Source organism: Pyrus communis, chromosome 10 (genome assembly GCF_963583255.1).
Source record: "Pyrus communis chromosome 10, drPyrComm1.1, whole genome shotgun sequence".
Lineage (NCBI taxonomy): Eukaryota > Viridiplantae > Streptophyta > Magnoliopsida > Rosales > Rosaceae > Pyrus > Pyrus communis.
The window spans coordinates 429,646-450,687 of record NC_084812.1 but is presented as its reverse complement, the minus strand read 5'-3'; the positions used below and the strand labels follow the sequence as shown (position 1 = coordinate 450,687).

Here is a 21,042-nt window from a genome sequence, read left to right as displayed (position 1 = left end):
TACACGCAGAGGAAAAACGTTAGCATTTCGAAAGCTTGTGAAATGAGTAGCAATTGCAACACGTACGGGTGTTGAAACCTTCGTCCTTCGACCATTTTGATGAATAATCGGATACCAAAAACTAAGTAAGCTGGATCCTCACATCCACATTTCAAGAAATCATATCAAAATCTCGCTTCATTGGAAACCAATGAAGAATGTAAAAAGTGACTACTCTGAAACGTAAGATGCTTACTACGGTGGATAAATTTGGGGAAGTGCTTTTGAAATTGTTGAATGCTCTTTTCGTGAAAATATTTTAGAACTCATCCTTGGTAAAAATGCAAGTAAATCTTCAGAAGTCCTTTAAATTTTTTCTTGCAAGAAATATACACGTGCTTTTGAAACTGAAAAACATTCTCCAAAAGCGTTTTAGTTATTTTAAAGCTCTTCCATACGAGTCATTCAGCTATTCTTGCTTTCAAATTTTTATTTCATGAATTCCCCAGTTTCTCCATTATTCATTTATCGTGGTTGTCTTGGTTTGAATAATCGCGTTCTGGTTCAGTACAGGTTGCCACTGGCTTGAGATCCGTTTATGGGTTGCCACTGGTTTGAGATCCGTTGTTCCTCTCCGGGGCTGGGAGGAAGGGATGAAGAACACCAATCCGCCATCCCCAGGACTCCGGGCAGAGGATGAAGAAAACCAATCGGCAATCCCCGGGACTCGGAGCAGAGGAGCAGTACAAAAATGTAACTTCGATTTTGTGAGAAGTGAAACACGTGAAAATTTGCACTCAAATTCAAGGAATAAGCTCAAAACCATATCGATTTCCTTTCACAGTGGGAGTACAAAGACAAGGCATTTTATGAGCTAGCCAGGTTCGACATTGAACTAAAATTAATCAGTCAAGAAGATAAATAAAATGACAAAAACAACTCATCGAGTACAAAAACAACGGGATCCTTCGAGGGGCCACTCTCGAGCAAATTTAGCACGCGATTAGCCATCCCACGTCTCGAGAGCAAAGTCCTTCGCGTTATGAATTCCTTCCTCCTTAAACCCACACTAACTATGACCTCGGAAAATATACAACTCAAATAAATAGTACCTGTCTTGTCCTTTGGCATCCCTACCTTATCACATCATGTAGTGTGTAATACAAATCACTCACCCGAAAAAGAGGGCGAACGTAGTACCACATGGTTACAGAAACTCGAGCGTGCTCGTGCGTGCAAAGATGTCCTAGGCCGCTTTGTAGAATAGGCTCCGGCAAGCGTCAACATCAGATGCTTGTGAATCCAACAGGCCTTGTCCTGACGGACTAGAGCTAACGATCTTCAGTGCAGCATCCGATATAGCTTTCTGGAAGTAGTCGTCGTCCACCACCTTCAGGACCTCCTTCACCACCTTGAAATCCAAACCTCCAACCAAGACTAATTTCCCTATAATTTGACCAAAGTTACTTGGTGCTTTTGGCAGGTCAATGCCAACATCGTTCAGAATAGATGCATAGAGTAAACATCCACTCCTTACGTCACTAGTCGTAAGCACCTTCTTAGAAAACAAATACTCAAGAAGCTTCACAAGTGGTTCAACACATGGTCGACTCTTCTCTAGTGCAAGGGCGATACCTTCCTTGACAACCTCGGCATGGTAAGCTGGAGATTGTAGCTCCTCCACGCACAGTAATGCTTCATCTAAGAGTCCGATATTGAAATATTCCTCAAAAAGGGAGATTGTTTTTCTCCGAAGTTCATCTAGTTTCAACTTTGGAGCCGCAGTTGGAGCTGGAGCTTGTGGCTTTCCAACAACTGGTGCCACGTAAGGAGCAGCAACAGGTCTAGCAGGCACTGGCACTTGAGCTACAGGCTCTGCACCGTAAGCATAGTTGGATGGACGAGCAGGAGGGGCACCACTACCCTGCAACAAGGCACTAGGCCTGCCACTGCCAAGGACACCACTACCCTGAGGTAACAGCCTTGTGTTCACTGATGTTGATTTTCCAACCAACAGCACCTGGCTATGCCCACCACCCGGCTGCACACCAAACCCATCAGCCCTTGGCATTGACCGTGTCCTCTGAACCTCCCAATTGTCATTATCCATTCCAGGCATCCCAGGCATCTTCCTTGTTCCTGGCATTCCGGGCATCATACCCCCTGAACCAGGTCGGTTGTTGGGATATCCTACAGGGCTGGTACTCCCTTGAGCACCAGAAACGTTGTTACGACCACTTCGGATGCTTGCAGTAGCACCCGGACGCAATCCAAGATTTTTTTCTGCCTCCGTATGTATTTCAGTGATGGTTTTGGCTTTTATCTGTAATCAAATTTCAAAATAAAATGACAATTAGTTTTAAAAAAAAAATATTAGCAATTTAATATACAAGTCAAGCACATATTACAATAGCCTACCTCTTCACGCCTGGGAACCCAGTTCTTGGAACGCAAATCAATTACATCACGAACCATGAACCTCAACCTTGGAGCCAATTGAGGGTTTGTTGTCAGTTCCTTCATTCGGCTGAAGTACATGTCGTTTATACTGCGTGATTTTGGCTTCTCATCAAGCTGCTTTCCAATAGTGCTAAAAAAATGACATATTGCTTCCACGTTTTCCTCAGCAGGACAAACTTTGTTATCAGATCCTAAGAGCTCCTGTTTCACGTAAAAAACAACCATGAACAACATATTGAAGAGTAATTGCTGAGCAAGTAAAGGGGTGAAGGAGGAAATCCACGACGTACCTTAACAATGTGATGTACAATCCTTTCAGGTACCATCTTCTGCTTCAGAAGCTCTCCAATTAAACGAATGTTTCCCAGCGTACGAATCTTTGCCGATCTTTCTTTATCCCTACGCTCCATCTCTTGTTCAGGGGCAGTCAACTGTCTCACTTCTTCCCTCAATTTGTCAGCGCCATCAAAAGCCTCCTGGCAGTTATTCAAGAGGACCCGCTTGAAAGTGATTTCTTTACCATCTGGTTCATCTGAGGGGAACTGGGGAAGCTTTTCACTAAGATCAAAACAGAGACGAGCATACATGGGGCAAAATGTAGGTTCTAGCACGGCCTTATCAAATATCAGTGAAATAACACCCTGGAATGCAAGGAAAAATGTGAGTACAGTTGCCAGAAGTAATAAAACAAAACCGAAAAGAACATTATAAATAAGGATTAAGGGTATATCAATACAAAAAACAAATTAAAAAAAAAAAAACCTTTAAGATATCAGCCGACGTAATGCCAGAGTCTATAAGTTGTCCTTTGAGGAGATCAAACTTCTCCGGAGTCAGCTTGTTTAGAATCCTGCATAGAAAACATAAAGCGAAAGCCATTAAGCACAATGTTCTCACAGAAAACTATATGGTAGACCAAAAGACTACCAAACAATGACAACTTGGGACAGAAAGGTAATCCCATGATTATACGTGTTGGGATATAGTGAGCAAATAATCAAGACGTAATAGAATATATTACCCCTTCACAGTCTTCAACACGCGATCCTTATCAGATAGAGTACCCCTTCTAACTGACCATGGCACCTCAGCTTTTATTAAAGTGGGAGCAGGCCCTCCCTGAAATGACGAGAAACCAATGATATCAGAAAAGAATCTGAGTCGATATTGTCCTCATGTACAAGCACAGAAGTTAAAAAGAACAGTAAAATACACCAGAACCAAACAAAGGTGCACATAACTGCATGAGAATAAACTCTAACCTATTCCCTCAGGCAAAACTCAATACAAAAGATAATCGGGAGACAAATACAAACCAAAACTACAGAGAGGAAAAACTATATAGGTCAAATTACACTGTTCTTAAAATATATTACCCCTTGGTTCTGTGTCCTTGAAAATTGAGACTGATTTGCTTCTTGCTGTCTGTAATCAAACCGATTACCAGACTCTTTATTCTCCCGAAGAGTATCCCAAGACCGTTCCTCTCCAGCGGTAGGAACTGGTGCAGAACGGCCACGCCAATCCCGGCTGTCCGGCTCAGAATAACGATTTTGAGCTGGAGCTGGAGTTGGAGATTGAGCTGGCAGCTGAAGAGGTAAATAAAAAAAACATAAGTCTTTTATAAAGCACACTTAATATCATAAATATGGAGATCAATAACTTCAAGGTTACATAACTAATCACACCAATAAAAAGAATATGAGCATTATAGAGTCGAATACAACCAAAAGATATTTGAAAATGATGATATCGAATAGACAGCTCCATCAACTTCAACACTTAAACATTGAAAATACATGTAATATTAGACGGACGAAAACTCACATTGGTTTCTGCACGACCCCAGCTCTGATCTTCACCGCCAAATAATTCAGCGTCAACTTCTTGTTTCACTTTTAGAATTTCATCAGGGACCTCAACAGCCTACAAAGAAGCGGTATAATATTATGCAGATCAGTAAAGTTTTTATGAGAATGTCTTATCATTTTTGTTCACAACTAATAATACTGTTCTGTTTAACATGAAATGTATTCCAAGATTGAATACCTCTCTAAGCTGTAAGATCTGGTCTCTGGTGTACTTCACTCGCTCACAACCCTCAAACCGTGCGTCTCCAGCCTGTCAAGAAAAAAGAGTTCAGAAAGTCTGGCCGCATTACAGTGCAAACACAAGCTTCAAAATGCAAAGTAGCCAACTCCCAATTATGCAGCATTGGATGAATCAGATGTTTGGTCCTTTATGGGCAGCCTACAACTCAATGCCTGCCCACCTAAAGCCTACATATAGCTGTTTGTCCATATTTACAGCAGTCACACAAACTAAGCGCCCCGCCAAGAATTAGGACATTGGCTTCTTAAAATTACTTGCAACAAAACCTGCTACGATATAAACAAAGATTTTCATCTACTCAAACGAGTCTCAAGGGTCGGTAGGGGGAGTTAAAATCATTAAAGGGTTGCTCAAATTACATTCAAAATCGATACAATATAGTCTAAACAACGCATTAAAACACCAATTATCTCAGAGAACCCATCTTTGTTTGGACACAATTCAATCCAAAGACGCAAACTTTACAGGCTTGTTATTACTAAATCAACAAATTCAAATCAAATCATACATCTAGATGCAAACCCAGATCCAGACAAAGTGGAGAGATTTGATAAGTAAACCTTGATAGAGAAATTGGGGTGAGCGCCGCCATGGGGACGGAGTAGAGGGACATCAGAAGAAAAGGAACCGAAAGCCAAAGAAGACGACGATGAAGACGACGGGCCGGAAGCGGCGGATGAGGAGTCGAAGCGAGGACCAAGGAGTCTACCGCGACCGCCACCAGGTCTCAAGTTCAACACCGGTTGATCACCCTGCTGCATACCTCGATCTTAATCTCCTGAAGAATCTCAGCCTTCCGATCAAAGAACAACAACAACAACAACAACGAAAGACTCAGCGAAAACAGACGCTGAATCCTGTTGAATTGGATTTAAATCCCTGAACGAAAAAACGGATCCAAATATTCGGATTCGGATTTCCTGGTCTGGTTTGGTTTTCTCTCTTCGGAGGGTAAGAGAGAGAAACTCAGAACAGAGAGAGAGAGAGAGAGATAAAAGTGTCCCGGGGGGCGGTGGACAGGCTAAAAACCCTTCCTTTCGTTGGTGAAGTGAGAGAGTGTGGGCGTCGGAGTTGGATTTCCCTTTTTTTTTTTTCTTTTTTTTTTCCTTTTTTGCAACCTCAGATTTTTTGTTCGAGTTTTTTTTTGGTTTGGTAATGTCGGGCGAGCGTGATTACGTTGTTGTCCACTTGTCGTGTCGTCGCTAGGATGTAGAGTTGCCTACACATTTCTTGAAATGACGGATGTGTCCTTTTGCCTAACTGCTTGCGTCGAATACTTTCTCGTGTACTTTTTCGGCTTTTGGGGTGCTTTGCTTCTTTTTGTATAACCACAAAATTACTAATCATGATTTATATAAAGGAAACTAATGAAAAAAAGTTTGAAAACTTTGAGTTTTAATGATAAGGGTAAAGTAAATAGTACTAAGATTGACTCTTTAGTGTAAAAATATGATTTTTCATTAAAGTGAACAATACTGTGAGATTTTAGATAAAACTCTCTTTATATAAAAGTCAAATCAAATTTATTTAACATACCTAAAACTAAAGGATATCCGACCAGATCCTTCGTGAATCGCGAGTGATTCTTATTTTGTGTAAAAATTGCGCTAGCCGAAGTGCCCAACTGAATATATTTTTTTTCACCAAATTACACATCATTTCATATGGTAGTTTAGAAGTGTTTTAAATTTGACTGAAAGCATTTTCGGTTAAATTGTTTTTGAATTTCAAAAACACTTGAAGTGTTTTTTTTTTTTTTTTTTTCAAGAGTCACTTGCATTAGGGATTGATTTTAAAAACACTTTCATAAAAAATGTTTCAATAATTTTAAAACCACTGAAAAACGAGCCCTATAACATTTACTACGATTGATTTATAAAATAAAATTTAAGAACAAAAAATATAATTAAACTCTTATTATTTTCTAACCTAATTCATCATCAATTGCATCTTTCTAATTGGAGTATTGATTTTATATTTATGCTTAAGCATAGAAGTTTGAGAATTTTTTAAAAATAAATCAGAAAATCCAAGAAATTGAGTAAATAAATTCACCCCCCAATACACCTTCTATCTAACAATAGGTTTTCTCCTAATTTTCAGGTCATTTGGAAAGTGATTTTAAATTATTGGAATCACTTTTAGATAAAAAAAAAATTTGGGATTTCAAAAGCATTTAAAGTGTTTTATGTAAAAAAACATATAACTGGTGGTTCTTGTAAAAATCACTTTAAGTACTTTTCGAGAATTAACTTAAATTTCTACTAAGAACTAGTTTTAAAATATTTTCTAAAAACATTTTCACTTTTTAAAAGTATTTTCTAAACGAGTCATTTACCAATTTATTTTCAAATTATTTTGAGCTAATAATAAACATTAGCCCATACTCACAAGGTCGGACCCGCACAAAATAACAAAACACAATCGACACAAATCTGGCCCAAGCAATACGCACAAAAAATCACCAACGCGACGTACACAGACACGGCAGCCAACCTGCCACCGCATCACCAGTTTGCCCCACTGTTTCGACCAAAACATCCTCAAATTCCCAAAATACCACCCACTCACCCGCCAATTTGACTCAACAAAAACGATGGCACCCAGGGAGAGATTTTTTTAGTACGATCGGCATATGTTATATTATTATTCAAATTATAAGATATTTATATTAAAAAATTAATAATTTTAAAATAAAATTTCTTATTATTTACATAAAAACACGTAATATATCATTTATGTTTCCGTCACAATTAAAATGAGATTCTACACAATTCAAGCCCACCTTCCCGAGCCAAACCTTCCCTCCTAAAATTCCAGAACACTCCCGAACCACCTGTAAGCTTTCCACCGCCTTCCCCTTACATTCTTCTCCATTTCTCTCGAATAATCTTTCAGTTCACTATAAATTGACAAACCTCTGCCTCTTTTCATAATCCAATCTCAGATTTGATCAGAAAAAATCTTAAAAAGCGTTCAAATTCTCAGAAATCTTTTACTTTTGTTCAACTTCTCAGAAATCTTATACTTTTGTCCAAATTTTGTCTGTAAATTTGGAGCTCTGTTTTATAGGCGGTCTTTGTTTAAGCAGTTTCAATGGCGGCCAAGACGGAAGGAAAAGCCATCGGCATCGACCTCGGCACAACTTACAGCTGCGTTGGGGTTTGGCAGAACGACCGTGTCGAGATCATCGCCAATGATCAGGGCAACCGGACAACCCCGTCCTATGTGGCGTTCACCGACACCGAGCGGCTTATCGGTGACGCTGCGAAGAACCAAGTGGCGATGAACCCGCATAACACCGTATTTGACGCGAAACGGCTCATCGGGAGGAAGTTCTCGGACCCGTCGGTGCAGAGCGACATGAAGCTCTGGCCTTTTAAGGTTATTCCGGGCCCTGGAGACAAGCCCTTGATCGTCGTGAACTATAAGGGAGAGGAGAAGAAGTTCTCGGCGGAGGAGATTTCGTCGATGGTGCTGACGAAGATGAGGGAGATCGCGGAGGCGTATCTGGGTCAGACGGTGAAGAACGCTGTCGTGACTGTCCCTGCCTACTTCAACGACTCTCAGCGGCAGGCCACCAAGGACGCTGGTGTGATTTCCGGGCTCAACGTCATGCGGATCATCAACGAGCCGACAGCCGCCGCCATCGCCTACGGGCTTGATAAGAAGGCGTCGAGAAAGGGGGAGCAGAACGTCCTGATTTTCGACCTTGGCGGAGGGACTTTCGATGTCTCGCTTCTGACGATCGAGGAGGGGATTTTCGAGGTGAAGGCCACCGCTGGAGACACCCATCTGGGTGGAGAGGACTTCGACAATAGGATGGTGAATCACTTCGTGTCGGAGTTCCGGCGGAAGCATAAGAAGGATATTAGCGGAAACGCCAGGGCGTTGCGGCGGCTGAGGACGGCGTGCGAGCGGGCGAAGAGGACTCTGTCTTCCACCTCCCAGACGACTATCGAAATTGATTCTCTGTACGAAGGGATCGACTTCTACGCGACGATTACCCGGGCGAGGTTCGAGGAACTGAACATGGATTTGTTCAGGAAGTGTATGGAGCCGGTAGAGAAATGTTTGAGGGACGCGAAGATCGATAAGTCGCTGGTTCATGAAGTTGTTCTCGTCGGCGGGTCGACGAGGATCCCGAAAGTCCAGCAGCTTTTGCAGGATTTTTTTAACGGGAAGGAGCTTTGTAAGAGTATAAACCCCGATGAGGCTGTCGCTTACGGTGCGGCGGTACAAGCTGCGATTTTAACCGGCGAAGGGGATGCGAAAGTGCAGGACTTGCTGCTGCTCGATGTCACACCGCTCAGTCTCGGGCTGGAGACTGCCGGTGGTGTTATGACGGTGCTGATTCCGAGGAACACGACTATTCCGACGAAGAAAGAGCAGATCTTCTCGACTTATTCGGATAATCAGCCGGGAGTTTTGATTCAGGTTTATGAAGGAGAGCGGGCGAGGACAAAGGATAATAATTTGTTGGGGAAATTCGAGCTCACCGGAATCCCTCCTGCTCCCAGAGGCGTGCCTCAGATCAATGTGTGTTTCGACATTGATGCGAACGGGATCTTGAACGTGTCGGCCGAGGATAAGACGGCCGGGGTGAAGAATAAGATCACGATTACGAATGACAAGGGGCGGCTGAGCAAGGAGGAGATAGACAAGATGGTACAGGATGCGGAGAAGTACAGGGCGGAGGACGAGGAGGTGAAGAAGAAAGTGGAAGCAAAGAATGCGTTGGAGAATTATGCGTACAACATGAGGAACACCGTGAGGGATGATAAATTTGCTGGGAAATTGGACCCGGCGGACAAGCAGAAGATCGAGAAGGCGGTGGACGATGCGATAAATTGGCTGGAGGGGAACCAGTTGGCGGAAGTTGATGAGTTGGAGGACAAGTTGAAGGAGCTGGAGGGGCTGTGCAATCCTATTATTGCAAAGATGTACCAGGGTGCCGGAGGCGCTGGAGGTGGCATGCCGATGGGTGATGACATGCCTGGTGGCGCTTCCACTGGCTCCGCCAATGGACCCGGTCCCAAGATTGAGGAGGTTGATTGAGTTGTTTGAGGATGGAGTAGGGTTGAGGTGCTCTGTTTTTGTTTGTGTGTTTAATGTTCTGTTTTTCGGAGTCCATCTTGTAAACATGTTTTTAGTTTTAGTTGTTTTAGACTAAAACCTCCGTGTAGTAGTATGTTTTTGTAAATTCAATAAGAAGTCAGCAATTTACTTTTGTTAGACCGTGTGCTGCAATAATTTTTTTTTAATTTTTTTATTTTTTGAAATGTGGTATTTACATACCTTATTTTATTTTTTTTATATATATATATTTTTTTAATTTCTGGCCGTCGGATCGGATGAATAAAAAAAGATCAACGGTCAAAGGGTGTAAGAAGTAAAATAGGATGTGTGGGTAACATATTCTATTTTTTTTTTTTTTTTTTTTTTTTTTTTTTTTTTTTTTTTTTTTGTTAATCCCATGGCAAGCAAGGGTAAGTCCGTAGAAGTCCTAACTCGGCTTGCACTTATAGGTGGTTGCCATGTTCGTGTTGTTAACATACTTAAAATTTTAATGAATCATTTCAAATAAGATAAGACCTTATGTTCACTAAAGTGATCATTTTGCAACACATGTCCACAGAACTCCCATTTCACTCGATCATTTAATTGTGTGTGCTAAACCTGTCATATAAGATTATGCCGGTCTGATCTTAGGTTCCGACTCACTTTCGTACCTTATGCGGATGAATCTTGTGGATGAATATTTAGGTTTTCAGGATATTAGATTTTCACCAATGTTTGCATTATTCAAGTCGACGTTCTCGCTTTTACTTCGTCCATCGCCGCTTGAGCGAGTGCTTTCCTATCTGTGGAACTTTCTTATCGTTGCGTCATTTTTACTTCTCACAACTTCGGCAAATTGGTTAGGCCCGTTCATCTTTAGCGCAAGAATGCTCGATCAGTGAGCTATTACGCACTTTTTTAAGGGTGGTTGCTTCTAAGCAAACCTTCAAAGAGAGATAGGACGTTCTGTCCGCTTACGTGACCATTTATCAACACACACAGTTTGATGACACAACAGAGGACGCTTAAGTTCATTTAGATATATATAATTATGGTTTTATATTCTCATAACATGTCAATACTTGATGATTAATTAATAGATTTATCGATCATTTTTTTCAAAGTCTAAGATATTTTACATAGAAAAAACAGGACTAATCGCACACGTTTATCAAAGCTTTCAATAAGGAAATCACTCGTATTTTTATTAGCGTCATGCTACAAATTCAAGACAAAAAAACAAATCAGACTCTATCACATTTGTGATTGATGTTGCAATTTGATTTATGTAATAGTGGCTTTTTTATTTATATAACCTTAGATTTATCAACTGTAGAGGAGTATGGTTTCGTATTTTGATTCCGATTATGGGTAGCAAACGCACTATCATGGTAGAAACTCGAAGTCTTGAACACACTCTGGGTCTTATTGTAGGAGTAATAGGCCCAAACAATTGTGGCCCAATAAGGTCCAAGGACTACGGAGTCCACTCTGATTCACTCGTCTTCAACCAAACATAGGATTATGGATAAGGAGAAGAAAAATCTCAGCAGCACACACGAGCTGTAGTTGCTTTTTGACTGTGTTGGATTAGCCATGGCTGGGATCACCACCAGCTTCGCATCGCAGCCCATGCTGTCATGCCGACCCACCACTTCCATAACGACGCCGTCTCCGCTCTCACTCTCCTCCGCCGACTCCAAACACTTCGGCGGCCTCCTCCGTTTCAACAGCTCCTGTTTCATAAATTCCAGCTCTTTCAGCTCCCTCTCATCCACCAGCAGCCGAATCACCGCCCGTTTCGGCGGCGGGCCCCGATACAACAACTCCAGCAATGACTCCCGGCGCTCACGGAAAGGCGACTCCTCTGACGAGGACGAGGCCCTCGATATCTCCAGTGTCAAGTTAATCGATTTATTAAGTGCTTAATGTGCGTTTTTATGTTTGTGATCACGTTAATCAAAATCGAATTTTGAGGTAGTTCCTTGTTGGATGTTTTTGAAACAGGTCGAATACTGTGCGGCTAATCGACGCCAAGCAGAACATGGTTTGTGTTTTTGTTCTGTTAAATTTTGCTAATATTATGTTCAAAATGTGCTCTTTTTGGTTTCTGATGAGTTGTGGGATTGTTTTTTGTTCTGCGTAGGTTGGAGTGGTGAGTAAAAGTGAGGCTATTCGACTGGCTGATGAAGCTGAACTCGATTTGGTATGCATTTTGCCACTAATTTTGGTTTTGTTTTACATACAATTTAAGATTATATGTATATGTACATACATACTAGCAGAACTTCATAAGAGGGACTCTGCTCCTCTGTTCATGGAGCGGAATAGGTTAGTGCCCTCGCATTAACTGCTTCGTGACCATGTTTTGGCCACATTGTGGGGCAGAAACACTGAACTTGAAAACACTGTCAAGAAACAGTTTATACGAGGACACTATCCCATCCCGCACTCTCTTAAGAAAGGGCTCCTCTATATATACTTATCTTAAATTTGCGTGCGTATACGTACTGCACATAATATTACATGGCATGTGTAGGGAGATTAGTATAGGAGGAAATCAGTTCCGGAAATCTCATCTGCCAACGGTGAATCCAACCTTCACCTATACAGTGCATGCATTGGATCATGTTGGCTGCCGTTGGTGGTGCCAATGAACTTGGTTCCATTCAGTTTATTGTTTTGAAACGATGTGTTTTGTATTAGTGGCAGTGAAGCACCTGCATTTAGTGTATCATGCTGTATGAAATCTCGTTTCTTTGAGAATCAAACATTATTTTTTAGTTTCTGATTTGAGTTAGGAAAATGCTTTTATAACATGGTTTGAAGACTAATATCTTCTGCATTGTTGCAGGTAATATTATCTGCAGAGGCCGATCCTCCAGTTCTCAGGATAATGGATTACAAGTATGTATCTTATATGATATTAGAAGAGTTCACAATTCTCTTCGTTTTTCTGGTTCCTGTTTCTTATTTGCGATAAATGCTCAAACTTTACAAATACATCCCCTCATAGTTTTATGTTAGTTTATTGAAGTAATTAATCATAGATAGCAAGAGCCTTAATTGCATATTCGGTGGCTTAGGATGACATTGTTAAATGCTTTGTGCATTAATGACAAACTGTGGTAGCACATTGACCGGTATGTTGAGTTTTAATGAAAAATTGGGATCTCAGTGTTTTTACCTATATATCCTGTTTTATACATATGTATGTACAGAAACCTTTCGCCCTAAATATTAAGTACTTTTTTTTTCTTGAATCCTATAACAAGTAGATCTAATTATCTGTACCTTTTCTCGTTGTCAGTAAATATAGGTACGAACAGCAAAAGAAGAAAAGAGACCAGCAGAAGAAAAGTGCAGGTGAGTTTTTTCTCTGTCTTGACTCTGCTGGCTTTTCCTCATGCATAATTCTCTGAGGAAAGACACTGAACTGATCATAGTCTTTTCTTGAATGCTAGCGAGCCGCATGGATTTGAAGGAGCTCAAAATGGGGTAAAACACTAATCTTCCCTTGTTTATTTGCATTTAGTCTTATTTCAAATCCCTATTATTAACGTGTTTGTTTGACATGTAAGTTAATTAATTGCTGAATTGCATAGATTAGATGCTTATGAAAAAAATGTTCGAAATACTCAAATAGATAGCTGCCAAATTTTTTTATATGCATAATTTTTTTTACCATTGTCATTGTGTGTACAGTTACAACATTGACCAACATGATTATGCTGTGCGTTTGAGAGCTGCCCAGAAGTTTTTGAAAGATGGTGATAAGGTTTGCTTACATTTCTCATTGCTGTCAGAGTTTGCCTTCCTATATTGTTCTTATGTTTTTCTGTATTGAGAGCTGCTACCAATTTGTGCAGGTCAAGGTTATAGTCAACTTGAAAGGCCGTGAAAAATGGTTCCGTAATATTGCTGTTGAGCTTATCCAAAAATTCCAGAGTGATGTCGGGGAGGTACTAATGTGTATTTGCACTTAGAATCATAAACAGAGTTACACGAATAATCCACCAGAAATTGTTGCCTGAGTTTAAGTCTATCTTCTTTATGTCTTGATTCACAAATGAATCCAAAGTTCTTGTTTTCCAAATTTCCAACGTTCTTCAGATTGGTCTGTAATTTTTTCTGGATGTAGAAAATAAACTGTTTGCAGTCTGCACCTCGTTTAAGTTCTGGTTATTTTCATTAGGGTTATTCGGCTGCTCTGGTTTTTGTTCTTCAATTATATGATTGTTCATGTGGGTTGCAGCTTGCAACAGAAGAATCTAGACACTTCAGCGAAAAGATGATGACTATGGTTTTAGTTCCCAACAAGGCTGTTCTGCAGAAACCTCAAGAACCACCAAAGAAAAAAGAAAGCCCGGCCGCGAATGAAATATCAGCTAGTGTCTGAGTGGACTCCAAGTTTCAACCGCAGGTTTTATATATAGGTAAATCATTTGTATTTTCATTTTGTTTTTTTTCAACTACGTTGGGAATCTCTGAGGTTGTGTACAGCACTAGTGTAATATGATTGTACGAGAAGAACACATGTAGATTAGATTTTTAATATCAATCAAGAAACTAGCAGAATTTCTTACAATTTCTTACAACGTACTCTTAATGTCAATTAAGAAACATTTCTGGTCCACAGATGAACATTTTATTTTTGTCAGGACCCAAACAGTCCCACAAAACAACTCATCTTGTGTGGACGTCTGATCAAACAATGTTGTAACTGTGTTTGATATAAATTTTCGTATTTCTAGCTGTTTTCTCGGTAGGAGGAAACGAATATGGCCAAAGGAAAGTGTAGGCGATTGCAATGCATCATCAAATAGTCTTAATCGATTATTTGGCCTGGTGCTGGGTGGTTGCTGTTGAAGCAGACGGAGTGGTCAAACCTGGTTACGCCTGCGTTATTCAACGAAGAAAAGCGTCCAGAGCATGTGCTCGGAATTTGGAATCTGGGTCATGTTCTGGTAAGATGGGGTATTTTGCTGGTCGATTTGTAGGGAGATTTTGCTGTAGTATATTTTGCTGGTCGATTTTATGTAGAAAATTCGGGTATTTTGTTGATTTCTGTGTGTGTGAGATGGGGAGGCTTCAACTCACCTACCTAACTGATTCAAAAGTTGGCTTAGAACCCAAGTATTCTCTTTGTCTCCCATATTTTTGTTTTCTTATATATTTCCTTGGTAAGTTGGGCAACTGCTGCAGTATTTTAAGTATTTTCTGTTGGCGGCTGTTTGCGTATTAGTGTTTCTTATCGAGAAAATTCTCAGTGTGTCGAAAACACAGGTCAGTTATTAAGTGTGATAATACAATTGGTTCGAATTTGTTTTTCAAGTTTTCAACCGATTGTATCATTACACATAATGCAGCGGGCTATGTTTTGGCACAATAAAAAATCTCTCTTATTGGATACGGGGCCCACTGTTTCTCAAGTATACGTAACACAAACCAACATTTTGTCAAAATGGAAGTGTGCCCTTGTCAAAGCTCAAAGAATCTATCTTGAATTCGTGATCAAAGTTGATAACAAGTTAACAACGTAACCAAAGAACATCTTTACCTAGAGAGAATTTTTGGTTGCGTGGCATATGTTCGTCCATTAAATATCGACCAGCATATTAATACGTCATTGATGATCATATATATATGATTATATATGTTTGTCAATGGATATTTAGGATATTCAAATGGCAATGATTTCTTCAACACATTATCAACCATCACACTTATCCTTACCAAAAATACGTCAAATTAAAAAAAAAAAAAAAAAAAAAATCGTGACTACATTTCGGATTTTCTAATTGCAACAAAAAGAGGAACTTTGGATTTCCACCACGTATCTCAAACAACACTCTTTGCCAAATGGAAGTGGAATTTCACTTTGTCGATAATTATCAACATCGCGTATCAATTATACAATAATACGTAAAGAAAAAATTGTATGTGGGGTTGTATGATTGACATATATTATAACTACATACTTTTTCGTGTATTGAGCACTAAAATTTGTAGCTAGAGACACCAACAATTTAATAGTTACAACGTACAACAACAACAAAAATATGAAGAGGCGACAGCGCAAAAACGAGAAGGAAGGTTGTGTAGTATATTTGAAGAATGGAAGGAAAGCTTAGCTTCAAGGCAACGGAGACCCTGCAACTAACAACCACCATCCGCCACCTCGATGATTACGTGGACTCTCTCTCTCTCTCTCTCTCTCTCTCTCTCTCTCTCTCTCTCTCTCTCTCATTAGGTAAGAGAAAGACCTCTCCCAAGCTACCCTCCCCACCTAGCTACGAACTACTTCTTCCGTCCTTCATCATAAAATAGAACCCTCACCGTATTTGACCTTCAGCATTATTGATCGCTATTGAACCTCGAATCGACACAGGCTGTGGCCATGGAAGCCAGCGCCGGACTTGTTGCCGGGTCTCACAACCGCAATGAACTCGTCGTCATTCATGGCCATGAAGAGGTAGCTAATACATTCATCACTATGTTTGTTTTGATGGTGTTGGATTTTCTTTGGTTGGTTCTCTTTCTCTGCGAGGTTTGGTTTAATACAAATAGGGGATGGTCGATGTTGATAAAGGCACCTTGTGCCTTTGACCAGTACCAAAGAGCTTACCTCGATTAATTTGAAAAAAAAAAACGACTAGTATGTTCTATGACTTTGCATGTTGGTATGTGTGACCATATGTACAATAGGTCAAAAACTTACTTCTAATCACGCCGATTTTATATTTTTTCCTCACACTTGCATCTTTATCTGCACAATATATCATGTATGAAGTAATTTTGTCACAAAATTCTCGTGTAATTATACAAGTGGATTCATTCAATATACGTTGTATTTACTATTGTCAAATTTTTTGACATGGGATTCTTGTATGCTTGAGCAACTACGCTTTGCTTTCAGTTTGCTATGTGAATTGGTTTGAAGTTTGTTTTTGATGGGTGCAGCACAAGCCATTAAGGAACTTGGACGGACAGGTCTGCGAGATATGTGGCGACGACGTGGGGTTGACGGTGGACGGAGACTTGTTCGTGGCGTGCAACGAGTGTGGCTTCCCAGTGTGCAGGCCATGCTACGAGTACGAGCGCCGGGAAGGCTCCCAGAACTGCCCTCAGTGCAAAACCCGATTCAAGCGTCTCAAAGGCAGCCCCCGTGTCGAAGGAGACGACGACGAAGAGGACATTGATGACATTGAACACGAATTCAACATGAATCACGTTCATCCGGAAGATGACCATGATCAAACTAACGGCAACGCCGCTGCCAGATCGCCGTATTACAAGCCTAATAATGAGCAGATGGCTGAAGCCATGCTCCATGGAAAGATGAGCTACGGAAGAGGCCCCGATGATCCTGATCAAGAATCACATTTCCCACCTGTAATCGCCGGAGGCAGATCCCGCCCTGTAAGACTGAGTGCAAAATGATTTTTTTGGAGTACCAATAGTAGCTCTCTCGATAAATTGTGATCCATGCATAAGGATCACTTTAGTACTATTTTTCATTCATGCACATATGTGCGCATTCTTAATTTCGTGCAGGTAAGCGGTGAGCTCACATACTCATCGCACGCTCACGGAGATCCGCAGATGTTATCATCTTCGTTGCATAAACGAGTGCATCCATATCCGGCTTCTGAGCCTGGTATACTTCGTTCATTCACTTGTTCTTCTATCTATCTATCCAAACTTTCTTTTACATATACACGCTCCTTGCATTCATACAGGAAGTGAAAGGTGGGACGGTGAGAAGAGAGAGGGAGGTGGATGGAAAGAAAGAATGGACGACTGGAAAATGCAGCAAGGCAACCTCGGTGGCAATGATCAACCCGATGATTTGAATGATGCCGACATGGCCATGTACGTATATGCCCTTTAAGCTAATTAACTCAATTTAACCCAATAATTAAGTCCTTAATTTCATTTACCAACATATATAATGTTGTGTATTTGTACTGCATAATGCAGGATAGATGAAGCTAGGCAGCCACTCTCAAGGAAAGTACCAATTGCTTCAAGCAAGATCAACCCTTATCGGATGATCATTGTGGCTCGGCTTTTCATTTTGGCCTTCTTCCTTCGATACAGGCTTTTGAATCCGGTCAATGACGCATTTGGTCTCTGGTTAGTGTCTGTCACATGTGAAATATGGTTTGCAATTTCATGGATCCTTGATCAGTTCCCAAAGTGGTACCCCATTGATCGGGAGACCTACCTCGATCGCCTTTCCCTCAGGTCTATATATACACACACACATTTGTGAAATATGAGTGCAGTAGCACCCGAGCGTTAACTAGTTAGTAAGTTAATATGATGCTATCAACTGATGCAGGTATGAGAGGGAGGGTGAACCGAACATGCTTTGTCCGGTAGATGTGTTTGTGAGTACTGTGGATCCCATGAAGGAACCTCCACTTAATACAGCCAACACAGTTCTTTCAATTTTGTCCATGGATTACCCTGTCGATAAGATCTCATGCTACATCTCTGATGATGGAGCTTCCATGCTGACCTTCGAAGCCTTGTCAGAAACTGCAGAGTTTGCGCGCAAATGGGTACCTTTCTGCAAGAAGTTTGCGATTGAGCCTCGAGCGCCCGAGTTTTACTTCTGCGAGAAGATTGATTATCTCAAGGACAAAGTGCAGCCAACATTTGTCAAGGAACGCCGAGCTATGAAGGTATGTCTGCGTATATAATCACATTCATATCCGTACTAGAACCTGCTTGATTAAGATGAAGGCTGACTGACTGTAATTTTTGTGTATGGATGACGAAATGCAGAGAGAGTATGAGGAATTCAAGGTTAGGATTAATGCGCTTGTTGCAAAAGCCACAAAGGTTCCGCCAGAAGGGTGGATTATGCAAGATGGGACACCGTGGCCCGGAAACAACACCAAGGATCACCCCGGCATGATTCAAGTCTTTCTTGGTCACAGTGGAGGTCTTGATACTGAAGGAAATGAGCTTCCCCGTCTTGTCTACGTGTCTCGTGAGAAGAGACCGGGATTTCAACATCACAAGAAGGCCGGTGCCATGAATGCCCTGGTACTAAACAAAACTTTCAATTCAAGCATATTCCTTTTCTTCTTTTTCTTGATTACCAAGTAACAAATTCTACTCATACATGTATATGATCAGGTTCGTGTCTCCGGAGTACTTACAAATGCTCCTTTCATGCTCAACTTGGATTGTGACCATTACGTAAACAACAGCAAGGCTGCAAGAGAGGCAATGTGTTTCTTGATGGACCCCCAAATTGGAAGGAAGGTTTGCTATGTCCAGTTCCCTCAAAGATTCGATGGCATTGACAGAAATGATCGTTATGCGAACAGAAATACAGTCTTCTTCGATGTAAGTGATCATCACAGGAAACACGGAGATCAGTTGTCTCTTAAGATGTGCTAATAAAATGAACTGAAATGACAATTTTTTTTCTCTTTGATTTTCAGATTAACATGAAAGGTCTGGATGGAATTCAAGGTCCTGTGTACGTGGGAACAGGATGTGTGTTCAGAAGGCAAGCTTTATATGGCTACGATCCTCCGAAGGCTCCTAAGCGCCCGAAGATGATAAGCTGTGACTGCTGCCCGTGTTTTGGACGCCGCAAGAAGCTTCCAAAGTACTCCAAGCATGATGCAAATGGAGATGGTACAAACCTACAAGGTAATTTATCAAAAGCGATTTCAATGATACTTTTTTTATTCTGGCTTAAGTATAACTTAAAGTTACATAATATTGAGCAGGAAGGGATGATGACAAAGAGCTACTGATGTCCCAAATGAATTTTGAAAAGAAATTCGGACAGTCTGCAATTTTCGTGACTTCAACTTTGATGGAACAAGGCGGTGTCCCTCCTTCCTCAAGCCCAGCAGCGATGCTTAAAGAAGCCATTCATGTGATCAGTTGCGGTTATGAAGACAAAACCGAATGGGGTTTAGAGGTAAAATTTTCAACAATTTTCTTCTATTATCCGCTGTTAAATTTGGGTACCTTACGAGTCAAGTTAGTGCAGATTTTGTTGATTCATTGTGGCATATGTTGCTACTTTTGGATATATGCAGCTAGGTTGGATTTACGGATCTATCACAGAGGATATCCTAACGGGATTCAAGATGCATTGCCGTGGTTGGAGATCAATTTACTGCATGCCGGATAGACCTGCATTCAAGGGTACAGCTCCAATCAACTTGTCAGATCGGCTCAACCAGGTTCTTCGTTGGGCACTTGGTTCGATTGAGATCTTTTTCAGTCGCCACAGTCCACTCTGGTATGGCTACAAGGGAGGGAAACTCAAGTGGCTCGAGCGTTTTGCTTATGTCAACACTACTGTCTACCCTTTCACCTCCCTCCCTCTTCTTGCCTATTGTATCCTCCCTGCCGTCTGCTTGCTCACCGATAAATTCATCATGCCACAGGTTTTCATTACATTGGATCATAGGAGTTGATAAATAACAAATGAAAGCGTCCATTTTTATCAAAGTTGTACTTTTTTGTGTTTTCTTTTTTAAATTGCAGATAAGCACTTTTGCAAGTCTCTTCTTCATTGCGCTGTTTCTCTCAATCTTTGGAACCGGCATTCTTGAGCTGAGGTGGAGTGGAGTGAGCATCGAAGAATGGTGGAGAAACGAGCAGTTCTGGGTGATTGGTGGTGTCTCATCTCACCTCTTCGCCGTTGTGCAAGGTCTTCTCAAGGTTTTAGCCGGCATTGACACCAACTTCACAGTCACAGCCAAGTCATCAGATGATGAGGATTTCGGGGAATTATATGCGTTTAAATGGACAACCCTCCTCATCCCTCCAACCACAATCTTAGTCATCAACCTTGTTGGAGTCGTTGCTGGGGTTTCGGATGCCATAAACAACGGGTACCAATCATGGGGGCCTCTGTTTGGGAAGCTCTTCTTTGCATTTTGGGTGATTGTCCATCTCTATCCCTTCCTTAAAGGTCTCATGGGGAGGCAGAACCGGACGCCGACCATTGTTGTCATTTGGTCGATTCTCCTGGCTTCCATCTTCTCTTTACTCTGGGTCCGAATCGACCCATTTGTGATGAAAACCAAGGGACCCAACACGAAGCAATGCGGAATCAACTGCTGAAAATACTTGCATTCTTTTCATCCTTTTCTGAAATGTGCATGCTGAAGATATATATGCAGCACAAGAACGAATAAAGGTAGAGTAAGAATTTTTGTGTAGCTATGAAGTGCAATCAATGTACCAAGTTTTGTAAGTGAATTGGAAAAGTGTGGTTTGTAATGCCTTTGGCACTAACTCACAAGGGAGCTGAATGGACTCTCAGTTTATTATTCTGTTCTTATGCTGTGCCATCGCGTCTACCTTATGTCTGATTTACGAGAAAAACTTACATGCAACATCTATCTCACGCTTATGGTTATGTGCTGCTCACATGATGTT

General features: G+C 41.1%; 4 protein-coding genes and 1 non-coding gene across 6 annotated transcripts; 3 read left to right on the top strand and 2 right to left on the bottom strand.

Annotated features, from left to right (window-relative positions):
* Positions 1–763: 763 nt before the first annotated feature.
* LOC137747294 (eukaryotic translation initiation factor-like) lies at positions 764–5,622 on the bottom strand. The gene is made up of 9 exons (XM_068487382.1): positions 5,112–5,622; positions 4,489–4,560; positions 4,267–4,365; positions 3,816–4,028; positions 3,461–3,558; positions 3,202–3,289; positions 2,730–3,080; positions 2,398–2,640; positions 764–2,302 (listed from the first exon to the last, which is right to left on the bottom strand). Exons 1-9 carry the CDS (start codon positions 5,310–5,312, stop codon positions 1,226–1,228), a joined length of 2,442 nt encoding a protein of 813 aa, XP_068343483.1. The 5' UTR covers positions 5,313–5,622; the 3' UTR covers positions 764–1,225.
* Positions 4,665–4,766, bottom strand: LOC137749116 (small nucleolar RNA snoR103). The gene has a single exon (XR_011070185.1). It is a non-coding gene; the product is annotated as a small nucleolar RNA snoR103 (small nucleolar RNA).
* Positions 5,623–7,326: 1,704 nt separating the features above from the next.
* LOC137748161 (heat shock 70 kDa protein) lies at positions 7,327–9,702 on the top strand. Its single transcript, XM_068488259.1, has one exon. The coding sequence runs from the start codon at positions 7,648–7,650 to the stop codon at positions 9,607–9,609; it is 1,962 nt and encodes a 653-aa protein (XP_068344360.1). The 5' UTR covers positions 7,327–7,647; the 3' UTR covers positions 9,610–9,702.
* A 1,441-nt stretch (positions 9,703–11,143) lies between these two features.
* LOC137748184 (translation initiation factor IF3-2, chloroplastic-like) lies at positions 11,144–14,805 on the top strand. Of its 2 annotated transcripts, XM_068488291.1 has the most exons (10): positions 11,144–11,516; positions 11,620–11,659; positions 11,759–11,818; positions 12,467–12,519; positions 12,923–12,978; positions 13,077–13,110; positions 13,318–13,390; positions 13,482–13,574; positions 13,868–14,048; positions 14,367–14,805. In XM_068488291.1, exons 1-9 carry the CDS (start codon positions 11,209–11,211, stop codon positions 14,009–14,011), a joined length of 861 nt encoding a protein of 286 aa, XP_068344392.1. In that variant the 5' UTR covers positions 11,144–11,208; the 3' UTR covers positions 14,012–14,048; positions 14,367–14,805. The 2 variants fall into 2 exon arrangements, with proteins under 2 accessions (XP_068344392.1, XP_068344391.1); XM_068488290.1 differs by lacking the exon at positions 14,367–14,805 and having other exon boundaries at positions 13,868–14,200.
* Positions 14,806–16,012: 1,207 nt separating this feature from the next.
* Positions 16,013–20,920, top strand: LOC137748325 (cellulose synthase A catalytic subunit 7 [UDP-forming]). The gene is made up of 12 exons (XM_068488465.1): positions 16,013–16,087; positions 16,576–17,034; positions 17,170–17,272; positions 17,355–17,487; positions 17,596–17,862; positions 17,960–18,305; positions 18,409–18,672; positions 18,766–18,978; positions 19,077–19,290; positions 19,371–19,567; positions 19,689–20,042; positions 20,143–20,920. The coding sequence occupies exons 1-12, from the start codon at positions 16,013–16,015 to the stop codon at positions 20,722–20,724; spliced, it is 3,207 nt and encodes a 1,068-aa protein (XP_068344566.1). The 3' UTR covers positions 20,725–20,920.
* Positions 20,921–21,042: the final 122 nt, after the last annotated feature.